At 45.1% G+C, this 11,239-nt stretch overlaps 1 protein-coding gene across 5 annotated transcripts; it reads left to right on the top strand.

Annotated features, from left to right (window-relative positions):
- The first annotated feature begins 434 nt into the window (after positions 1-434).
- LOC148898556 (macrophage mannose receptor 1-like) lies at positions 435-9,354 on the top strand. 5 transcript variants are annotated; one of them, XM_088995784.1, is made up of 17 exons: positions 435-2,042; positions 3,543-3,688; positions 4,093-4,205; positions 4,482-4,609; positions 4,848-5,256; positions 5,334-5,452; positions 5,522-5,657; positions 6,197-6,279; positions 6,495-6,611; positions 6,679-6,780; positions 6,856-7,014; positions 7,193-7,278; positions 7,390-7,627; positions 7,696-7,863; positions 7,990-8,100; positions 8,182-8,292; positions 8,354-9,354. In XM_088995784.1, exons 5-17 carry the CDS (start codon positions 5,027-5,029, stop codon positions 8,419-8,421), a joined length of 1,728 nt encoding a protein of 575 aa, XP_088851910.1. In that variant the 5' UTR covers positions 435-2,042; positions 3,543-3,688; positions 4,093-4,205; positions 4,482-4,609; positions 4,848-5,026; the 3' UTR covers positions 8,422-9,354. The 5 variants fall into 5 exon arrangements, with proteins under 5 accessions (XP_088851910.1, XP_088851909.1, XP_088851913.1 ...); XM_088995787.1 differs by having other exon boundaries at positions 436-2,042; positions 4,093-4,609; positions 7,390-7,504; positions 7,583-7,627; XM_088995786.1 differs by having other exon boundaries at positions 437-2,042; positions 4,093-4,609; positions 4,848-5,074; positions 5,153-5,256.
- Positions 9,355-11,239: the final 1,885 nt, after the last annotated feature.

Here is an 11,239-nt window from a genome sequence, read left to right as displayed (position 1 = left end):
CAAATGTAAATAAAGTGACTTTATGACACAATGCAGTGGATTTCTTTCATTACAATACAATAGCACATTTATTATACATAGAATAAGGTATGTTGTGTGTAGTTTTAAGGCTTATTTAGTTGAAAAGTATATTTTATGGAAACCCGGGAACGGATTATTCCCATTTTAATGGTTTCCTATGGGAATTTATTTTTTTGGAGATACACACTTTTCGCCTTACACACTCTGTCTGGGAACCAATGAAGTTCGTAAGTTGAGGTCTCACTGTATATATTCCCTGGTATTCAATCAAGTGTACATTTGTCACAGAAATATTTTCGTTGATAACAGCAATACGTCTGTGTAAGCTCTCAGTCGTACAGGACGTTTCGCGAAACGTCCGAAACCTTCACTTTTGTACAGATGACGGCTGAAGAAACCTTCTCATCGGTTGATAACAGCAGTTATTTCTGTTTTGTTTAATGTGTGAAAGGCATGAAAGCCCAATTGCAATTGAGTCGAGCGGCCTCTCACCACTTTTTCATGATTTCATGAAAATCGGTGACTTGAATTGGAAAAGATAAGCCAAGAGATATTACCTTATATCAACGTTATTGTTTTTTTCTTTCGTGTGGACATTCACTCGGTTCTTCCTGTCGGTGGACCGCGTGTCCGTACACATCACATGGCACAAGACCGTCAACATTTCCCTCAACTCTTCAAAATAATGAAATAAATAAAACTCCGTCAATGACCGAAAATCGTGGGTGGGATCGTGTCACCTCCACGGACGCTCTCGTGGAACTTGAGAAGAAATCCTGTGTTTGCATGACAAAAACACGCAAAATTGCGGGTCGACTTGATCACATTTTTTATGGGGGAGGGGGTGGGGCACAACAGGTGAAATATTTGTTGATCGATGTCACGCCTTCAAGTTCACGCAGTCCGACAAAAACCACGAGGCGTCATTTGAAGAAAAAAAATCAGTGTCCCGCGTGACAGAAAGTGTGCTGGAGCGTAAAAAAGGTATTGCGATGATGACGATGACGGTATTTTTCATGCAAGTACAAAGAGTTGAAGGTACAGCACGCTCCAGCCACGACGGCCAAGCGTATCCTGGACATCCTGGTCCTCATCCAAGTCGTCAAGAACACGTGACGTCTGACCACTTGGTCGGGAGCGACCGTTGACCCAATGCTGACACTTCATTTGGAAGGTGAAACTCAAGAAAAAAGAAAATACTTTTCTTTTTTGACTCATTCAAGGTATCAAGAATGAAAGGACGTTTAATCAGGATACATTTAACATGACACTTTACCATGAAAGAACAATACACAGAGCCATATAATGAGAAATCAATAAAATAGCCGATTCAACTCTAAACGCCGAATGCCATTTTCAACAGATGTCTTTTGAGGCGCGATTTGAAAGTACAGGACGTGTCTTTTATCGACTTGTAAATGACACTTTGGTAAGGCTCCCGTGATTGGAAGACTCACGGCGGGGTCGCGCCACGACCAAAATCTCCCGATTGATCGTTGATCAAACTAAACATCTACAGCAGCAAACATTGAGGATGGGCGAGGGGGGGGGGGGGCTCGGGGCAACGCATTAAAAAACGTTTTCTGGATGCGCAATACACATGCACGCGCGTGGGCTGAAACTGAGCCAAAATGTTTCGTCAGATGAATTGTACATCGTGTCAAGTGGAAGAATATAGAAAGAAAGCAGACGTGATTGACATCAATGTTATGACTATGTAGGGTGGCTGCATGTGATCTTTACAATTCAAGAGTCCACGTGGGGCTTTATTTTTTTTTTTCCTTTCTCACAGAGGAGCGAGTCATGAGTCGTCATGACGCGCCGGGGGTCATCATAAAGCCACGCCCTCTCTGACAAAGCAAATCGGATGTCTCGCACCTCCCCTCGTAGCTGTATAAATTCCATGCAGCGCATGTTGTCTCAAACAAGCCTTTTTCCCTGGAGGTCAAAGATGAAGAAGAACAAAGCCCTCGGATGGCTTGTGCCGATACTCTGCGGCGTTGCTACCCTGCTTGCAATCGGTGAGATTCCTCCCTTTATTTGAATGGCTTTAATTAAGAATCAGAAAGCCTTAAATACTCCCATACTGGGGAAATTTGTCAGAATTTGATGACAGCAATTTGAAATGCCAAGTGAAAGATGACAAAAACTAACTTGTTGCTGAACAAAAGAAGAAAAGTCAATCCAATCCAAATTAATTTACTACCAAAAATAATGAATGGACAGTCTACAACTTGCCACTTACAAATTGAAAAAAAAAAAAAGTTTTTAAAGGCGCTTATAAATGGAGTGTATTATTATTATTATTATGTCATTATTATTGCAAATTTCCCCATTGTGGGACGAATAAAGGTTTTTCTGATTTATGATTATCATAGTATTATTATTAGTAGTATTATTATAGTAGTATTGGTATTATAGTATAATTTGTACTACTATTATTATTATTATTCTATACAATAAAGTATTTTGAATTTGCTGTGGTTTATTTCTCCGCTTGCGTGATTTCCACCACGGATTTTGAGGTGCGACTTTAAGTGAACGGGAGCAGTCGGCTGCTCTGGGCGGCTCCCAAATATGAGCCGTCTCCAGTCGATCACCTCAACAAGCCGCTTGGTGCGCGAACGACACACCAGACCGGCATCTGTTGCCTCCCTTCTTAATTGGCTAAAGTCCCGCAAATCTTGTCCACCGCCGCCGCTGCCTTGCCTAGAAACGGAATGTGTTTTCCTAAAAATTGCAATCATGTTTTTGGTTTTGCATTGAAGGAAGATTATTTTTTGGGTCCATCTTTTTTTATTCTTTTTTTAACTAATGTGAAGGGTGTCGTTTTCTGTGTAACTTTATCTCTTTCTATTCATAAACTTATTTTATTTATTAATGTGTCTATGCTTGTCTCCTTGAGAGCTTTGAAAGGCGCCTGAAATAAAATGTATTTTATCAAAACGTATTATTATTATTATTATGATTATTATTACTCATTTTCGGGGCTGTCTTCTGAAATGTGTCATTGTTTAAGATGAAAGAAATGGATCCCCCCCAAAAACACAATTCGGAATCTCGGCGATGACATCATGAATATGCAAATGTTGAAGATGATCTGGAATTAATTGTGAGGCGTTGAAATCAGCGGGTTCGTTTCAGACAATGTGAAACATCACCGCACTGTGCATCAGTCACAAGTTCAACAGCTTCACCTGGCGGCCACCAGAGGTAGTGCGAGGTGGGGCGTTTTCCCTGTCGGTCGCCGGAGGCACTGCAATTACCTCAACACCCCCCCCCCCCCCCCCCCCACCTCACACCCTATGAAATTTAAGTGAGGTGATCATTGGCGTCTTTGGTCACATTTCCAAAGACTAACCACCTGATTTTTTTTAGTTTTGCATTCAAGGAACATTCTTTTTTTGGTCATTTCTTTTCTTTTTTTAAGCGACGTGGGGGAGGAGGTAATCATTTCACGCGCTGTCTTCTGAAATGCGTCATTGTTTAGACATTCGCGACCTGTATTTGTGTTTTTCCAGGACAATGTCAGTGCCAAACAGGCTGGCGATCGTTCAAGAACAAATGTTACTACTTCTCCGAGGACATACTGTTGTGGAGCGATGCTCACACCTTCTGTTTATCAATAAACAGCAACTTGGCGATCATTCAGGACATCAACGAATGGGTGAGGCGTCATATCAGCCAACTGTAAACATGTCTACCATTTTGTGACCGGATTGTCTTGTCGATGAAAAAAAAAAGTTTCTTCAGGCATTTGTACTAATTTGAAGATGTTAGGCTCCTGATCCGAAAAGCTTTGTCAGTGAACTAAAGTTGAGCTGGTCGCTCTGGCCCTTTATATACTAATTTTTACCCCCCAACCTTCAAAGAAGCACAGTTGAATACCGAAGAAACCTTGTCATCGATGGACCAATCCCGTATGACTGAGCTGACACAGATGCATTGTCTTGTCATTTCACCAGATTTTTTTTCCCTGCCAAATATTTTGATTTTATCTAGCACAAGTTCACAAATTGCGAGTGGCTTCATCACCTCTGCAGTATGTTGTTCATGTACCATATCTTGTAGGAGTGGCTGAAGACGCAATCCGGCGGAAATGACCACTGGATTGGCCTGACAGACGGAATCACCGAGGGCGCGTGGCTTTGGCTGGATGGCAGTCCCATCAACCCACAAATATTGTATGTCATTTCCTTCCGCAATGCATTGCAAGCTTGCCATGTCTGCCTGGGTGCTTGAGTGGAGCAATACAACAATCCTCCCTCGTTTTTCGCGGCTCATGGGGACCGGGACCACCTGCAACAGTCCAAAATCGGGGAAGTCGGGTGGACCAGTGATTGGGTAGCACCTGTCATGAGGCGATTGGTTGCAAAGCAACACACACACTTCACAGCAGATTATTCAAGCAGTGAATGAAAAATACAATCAGACTTGAAAAAAGTTTTTTTTTTCATCAGGAACTGAGGGAAAGGTGAGCCTAACAACAAGAATAAGAATGAAGATTGTGGTGAACTAAGAGGCTCAGTTGACTTGAATGATGCCGACTGCTCCAAGACGTTAAGATACATCTGCGAGCGAACCAACCGTGAGTCCATACGGCATTGTTCTTTTGCATTTAGTTGCAATCCAGCTGCAGCGTGACAATAGTCAGCGACTACACGGAGGGCGGGCCTGCGAAACCCTCCTTTGATTGGCATGACTGATTTTCAAGAATAAATTTGAAAATGGCGGTTGTAAAAGTAGCCCGGTGCTTTTTGTCATTTTTTGAGTGGCATCAAAAGGCCTTTTTGGCAACTGAACTGCCACGCAATGTTTTCCCTCAGCCAATCCGGCGCCGCAACGGTGTGATCTGAACAATGGATGGAACCAGTACAGCTCCCACTGCTACAAGCTGAAGTGGGAAACCCCAAAGAGCTGGTCCAGGGCCCGTGATGACTGCGTCCTAGAGGGCGGTGACCTCGTCTCCATCGCCTCTGATTGGGAGGATTGGTACGTGACTAAAATGTTGACTCCTCACTGGATCGACACCTGGATCGGACTCTCCAATCTGGTAAAACAAAATGGCTCGCTAGCAACCGTGGCAGTTGTACAGGGTAGTGGATGGAGAGCCGGATTGTTTTTCCGCCAGGAATGCAATCGGGTCTCGTGTCAGCTCCGAGAGGGGAACAGCACGAACTGGTCTGACGCCCTGTCGCTCAACTACACCAACTGGGTACAAGGTGAACCCTCAATGTAAGAAGATCTCATTGTTGCCTCATGCCTGCTTAGCCGAATACGTCCGAGCCGCTCTTTCCTCTTTCTCCGAACAGCAAGGGCAAAGTGGGATCCTGCACGATGGTCGTCACCAGTCAGTCCAAGAAGGTTGGCAAGTGGAGGTCGCAGTCATGCCTTTCCAAGCGTCCGTACATATGCAAACGGCCACTGGACAGTAAGCAACGCTGTAAATTATCCGCATTTTAAAAACCCAGAAACGTGCACTCATCACATCCCGCCTCAGCCATCTGCCCTGACGGATGGCTGGGATTTTCCGGGAGCTGCTACTTGCTGCGAAGCAACATCGACCAGCTCCTATATTGGCAAGACGCCTCCAACACATGCACCAAAGAGGGGGCTCACCTGCTCGTCATCAACAGGTACACTGGGCACTTTGGGGGCAAGATGGCTTCATCCTCTTAAGCTTCCTCGCTCCAAAGTATGGAAGGTCTTCGAATGGAACAAATGTTGTTGTTCATACTCTTCTTTTGGTACGCAACAATAATACTTAGTGGGTGTCGGATCGGGAGGAGACTTCCGGCAGTCATCTTTTAACCTCAACAACTTTGAAAGTGGAAGGCCCGGTCGCCGAGGGGTTAGCCACTTCACAGTGCGAGGCCGTGAGTTAAAATCCCACTCCGTTCCCCCCCAGGCCCACCAGGGTTTCCACCCACATTCGAAAAACATGCACGGCAGGCTGATTGAACGCTGAAAATGATTCCCGGGTGCGAGTGTGAGAGCGAATGGTCATTTGTCTCTGTGCCCTGCAATTCGCTGGCGACCTATTCCGGGTGTCCCCCGCCTAGTGCCCAGAGACTGCTGGGATGGGCCCCGGCACTCCCTGCGGCTCTCGGTCTGGAAAATGAATGAATGAACGTCATTTGTTCTGATTTTAAGCTGTCCATTTTTTTTCCTGCAGCCAATCTGAACAATCCTTCATTACTGGCAAACTTCGTGAATTTCGACAAAATAACGTCTTGGAGATGTGGATTGGTTTATCAGGTACACGATTTAGTTTTCTCCATCTGTCCATTTTTGGATAATAGATTGCAAACGCCTCCAAAAGTCATAGCCAAAATAGCTGACACGTAAGCTATTTGCCCAGTAAAACTGGCTCCTTTCGGTTTTTGGAACAAATAGTGCTTTAAAAATTTGGACGCATTGACTTTGCCAATGAATCGCGCATACTGAACATTTCACCGTCATTGGTGTTCCAGACGGCCATGATGGGATATTCCAGTGGGTGGACAAAACCCCCGTTGACTACAACAACTACGGAACCGGATGGCCCAAAAACACTGCAAAAAAATTGGACTGCGGATTCATCTTCACAGGTAACGTTTGCGTTAACCAAACGTTCAATGACAAAAGCCAACACGTCTCCGTTGTCGACGCCAAAAGGAAACGATGAAGGAAAATGGGAAACCATGGGCTGCGACTGGAGGCACGGTTACATTTGTGAGAAGACAGGAAGTCAAAACCCTAACCAGACTCTGATGTCAAGTGAGTCTCACAGATGCTCCTCCTACAACAATCTTGATCGCTTCAAGATTTTCTGATCAATATTTCTCCACTTAGTTTCCTACTGTGACCCCGACTATCTTCCGAATGGCAATTTTTGCTACCAATTCCAAGATGGTTGGACACAATCATGGAAGGATGCAGAGGCTTATTGTGTGGCAGATCAAGGTCACCTTGTGAGCTTTCAGACGCAGAACGAGATGGCCTTCTTGAAGGGTGAGCAACGAGACTGTCACTCAGGGATTGGTTGCAACGTACATCGTTGGATTAGATGAGATTACATGAGCGCAACCTTCGTCTCGCAGCGCAGAAATTCACAATTCACAGCAGCAAAGTTGTGAAAGGAAGAAAAAGTCCAACAACAAAATGTAACATCTTTTTTTTCATTCTGAAGCCAAAGTAAGCGACGCGTCACCTATGTGGGTGGGACTCAATGACATTGGGAAGAACAAATATGGGTTCATTGACGGAACAACTCAAGTAAGTGAAACTCCTCCAGTTAGTTTTGTTGAAAGAATTTCAGAAAACTCATAATTATCATCAAATAATCGTACAATTAAAAGTCAACGACATTGCAACTGTGATGCACAGGGTTTTATTCAGTGGGAAAATGTGGCAAGGACCGGGAACTGCGGTGTCATGAAGGCTTCGGGTCAAATCTATTCCCGCGACTGCACAGCCAGACATGGCTTCATCTGCAAAAAAGGTCCAACACGTATTCACCCTTGCTTTGCATGTCTTGTAATAAGCTCTCTGATATTTCACAATTCTGCCGTTCTTGCAGCCAAGGCTCATGGGCAGCTTCTCCAGCTGTCAACATCAGGACCAGGTGGATTTCACAAACACTGCTCGTCCTTCCATGTAGCAATTGGTTGTCAAGAAGCCTTTTTGTTGCAGGCTGGAATCAAAAATGCGGCTGGTGGATGGAGGATCCCTTTGATGACTTTTGCTACCTGATCCGTTACCTGGCGGCGAGGCCCTGGGATGATGCGCAAAAAGACTGCCTCCGACATGGTGCAGACTTGCTCAGCATCACCGAGCCCTACGCACAGGCTTTCATTCAAGGTACAACAAGCGTTTAGTGTCTCGGCTAGAAATTTCTGGGTTCAATTCTCAACTGTGTTGCTTTCTGGTGCCCACTTTGCATATTTTTGCATCCCGGCGGAATCCTAAATGACATTCCCCTGTTAGATGTGATTAAGTCCAGCCCAACTGGGATCTCCCTGTGGACGGGTGGCCGCCATGAAAAGGTCTGGGCGTGGACTGACGGCTCCCCTTTCGGATACGAACACTGGCGAGCAGGTGCATTTCAACGTGCTGTCATATTTTTACGTGACAATGTTATGAAATGCAGTGCTTAAAGATCTTTTTTTTTCCTTACAGGGAAGCCAAATGACTACGAGCAAGACAAATGTCTTTCCATCGCGACTAACAACGGCTACTGGAATAACGACAACTGTGCTAACAAGAGAGGGTACATCTGCAAGCGAAGAGGTAAAACAACGTTCTCATCGTTGTTGCACATACATGTAGCTACAATCTGTTTCATTTTCAGCACACGTCGTCGACGCTCCTCGGACAAAAGACTGGCCCACAATTGGGAGGGACAGATGGCAAGAGTAACTGAAGACTTATTGAATTATGATCTGACCTGGTGAAGCCTCAGCCATGGTCTTTTGGTTTTTCTCAATCATATTTTATGTAAATCATGCAATGAAGTGTGTCTTCTGCCGTATTATTACTCCTTATTTTTGACCTGGTGAAGTCTCGACCACGGTCTTTTGATTTTTCTGAATATTAATCAAGCAGTGAAGTGTGTCTAATGCTATATTTAGTCTCTTGTATAATCTGATATACAGTAGAATTTTTAGTAAACCAGTTTCTCAATATTCATCATGCAATGAAGTGTGTCTGATGGCATATTTACTCTGTCTTGTATCTTGTATTTTATATACAGTAGAATTTTGAGGAAACCAAGTGCGTCCTTGAAGATGAAGTAACCTGTTAAGGCTTGACACTGAGATTTTTGTGGAGACAGATTGATAAAAGCTAAGCTAATTGTTTTGGGAGACTGAAGCCTCGATGTCGCACCATAGTCTTGGTACCTAACGCTTTCCTGATCAAATACATTTGTGTGTCACAGCCATTGCCTGAATCATTGGTGTGCGGAATATTCAGAAAATAAACAGATCGTAGGTACTGTTGATTGACTCCAGCCGGTATTTGGATAAACTCTGAAATTACCAAACACGCGGAGGAAAGGCCCCCCCGTCCCCTGGCTCCCTCTTGCGGTCGCTAAGCAGTGATGTAGGGGTCCCTTGAGAAGTGGGTATTCTCAAAAATTTCACAAATTCACAGAAAGTATAGAAAAAAAGGACGGTTTTAGAACCGTACTCTATTTACCCAACAATCTGTTCGCTCACTTATGAAATTGACTTAATTAGGAGCAGTTTTTAGTTACTGGTCACACAAATGAATGTAATGTATTTATCATGAGGCAAACATGGTGGTGGTTATTTTTTGAATATTTAAATAAAATACTTTAAATCTGAAGTTGACAATGCATTCTTGTTCATATTTAACAAAATACAACACAAATCATTTTCTTCCCCAAAGATCAAAAATAATTAAATGCAGTAATAAAATTGAAATACATTTGCTCTCAACAGTTTAACAGATTAATTCAACAAAATACACTGCTCTAAAAAATTAGAGGAACACTGTGAAAACACATCAGCTCTAAATGGGGGGGGGGGGGTGGATGATCTTGAAGGATTTTTAACGATCCGTGGAAACCCTGTGTAACTACTTGTATTGTATCCACAGCTATGCTATGCGTTTGCATGGTCATTTTCTCTCACCCAATTTTTTGTTTTTGGATCCCAACCAGGGGTTCTTGGATTGGAATTCATCAATCTGTTTTGCACTCCACAGGTCATTAGCAAGTCATGGGTCTCCCTCTTTACATTATCAATCTGCGCCACCAAGTGGAAATATTTTCAGCAAGTTATGATGAAGCCTACAGGAGATTAGAATCAGAATCATCTTTACACACAACACACAAGGAATTTGTTTCCGGTAGAACACGCTGCACTAGTATCGTCGTCAAAAAAACTGCTAAGTGGCACTTATACAGTTCCATTTTGGCTACTGTTGAAAGAGTTCAAAGAGTTAATGGCTTGGGGGAAGAAGCTGTTTAAATGTCTGCTGGATTCGGTGCGCATGGATCGGTAGCGCCTGCCTGAGGGGAGTAGCTGGAAAAGGTGGTGGGCAGGGTGCGGAGGGTCCAGTAGGATTTTCCGCGCCCTCGTTTGGATTCTTGCAGTGTGAGTGATAGTGAGTGATAAACTTGGGAGAGTTGAACATAAAACAAATTTAACAAAAGAAATGTACAAAATGTTAACAATAGCTTTGTAAAAAGAGAAAAAAATATGGATGGGCTACAGACATAGAACAGCAAGCTAAATCTGTCACATCGTCGTCGCAGTCAGGAGCGCGCCCCTCCCCTTCTCCTGGGAGCAGGCCCCTCCCTTCCTGGCTCACCCGACTCACGCACCTGTTTCCCATTCCCTTAATTATGCCTTCTGGCTATAAAAGCCACACCTAACGTTCGGTCGGAGTATTCTGGAAGCCCCCCGTCACCCTTCCGCACACAGGTCTGTTTATGGTCATCCACCTTCCTTGTTTACTGTGTTCTGGTTGCCCAGTAAAAGACTTTATTTTGAACCACTGTCTCCACCGTGTATTTTGTATTACACCGTGTGTTACCCCGCCTCGAGTGGACGTGACACAATACTCCGACCTACCATAGATCCGGCCGGTGGAGATAAATTCATAGCAGCCCTTTCCCATCAAGCGGAGTGTGCGAGCCAGCTGGCTCAAGCGATCAAGGAGGTCCGCCACACCGTGTCCACGCTGGAGCAACGCTTTCAAAAAGTTGTGACAAGACTCGCCTCCCTTACGGCCCCGTACTCCATCGACTTCCGTATCCAGGCTGCCCGGATTGAGCGGATTGAGCACCGCTCTCAAAGATGAGTTGACAACCCGCGACGCTGACACCACCCTCAGCGAGATGATCGATGTAGTCATCTCCCTGGACCATCGCCTCCGGGAGCGGCAGCGGGAGCAAGGTACCCAGCGGTCCAGCGCACCCGGAAATGAGCAGCGGACGACCACACCCGACGGCGGCGAGCAGGCGCGACTCCAGGAGGAGTTTCCCGAGCCGCTGCAGGTGGGGAGCGGCGGCGATCGAACCAACCCCGGGGGTCGCCGCACTCAAGGGCGTCCACGCTGGCTCAACGCTTACAAGATGTAGAGACATGCCTCGGCACCCTTACGCCCCCTTCCTCCCCTCCCGTGGGTAGGCGCGAGCCACAGCTACCTCACCCCTCACGCTACGCAGGCGAAACCGGGCACCGCGCTCAGTTTCTAATGCAGTGCG

The sequence above is a fragment of the Hippocampus bargibanti genome, linkage group LG05, assembly GCF_051943395.1.
Source record: "Hippocampus bargibanti isolate YZ-2025 linkage group LG05, ASM5194339v1, whole genome shotgun sequence".
Taxonomy (NCBI): domain Eukaryota; kingdom Metazoa; phylum Chordata; class Actinopteri; order Syngnathiformes; family Syngnathidae; genus Hippocampus; species Hippocampus bargibanti.
Note: the sequence above shows the minus strand (reverse complement) of the source record. Positions and strands in the feature narration are given on the sequence as shown.

What these genes read in the sequence shown, in the direction of transcription:
- LOC148898556 (XM_088995784.1), top strand. Translation starts at nt 5,027, where the DNA reads ATGTTGACTCCTCACTGGATCGACACCTGGATCGGACTCTCCAATCTG. An exon ending in CTGCGGATTCATCTTCACAG is followed by an intron (nt 6,612 to 6,678) that starts GTAACGTTTGCG and finishes CGACGCCAAAAG; the next exon opens with GAAACGATGAAGGAAAATGG. An exon ending in TAACCAGACTCTGATGTCAA is followed by an intron (nt 6,781 to 6,855) that starts GTGAGTCTCACA and finishes TTCTCCACTTAG; the next exon opens with TTTCCTACTGTGACCCCGAC.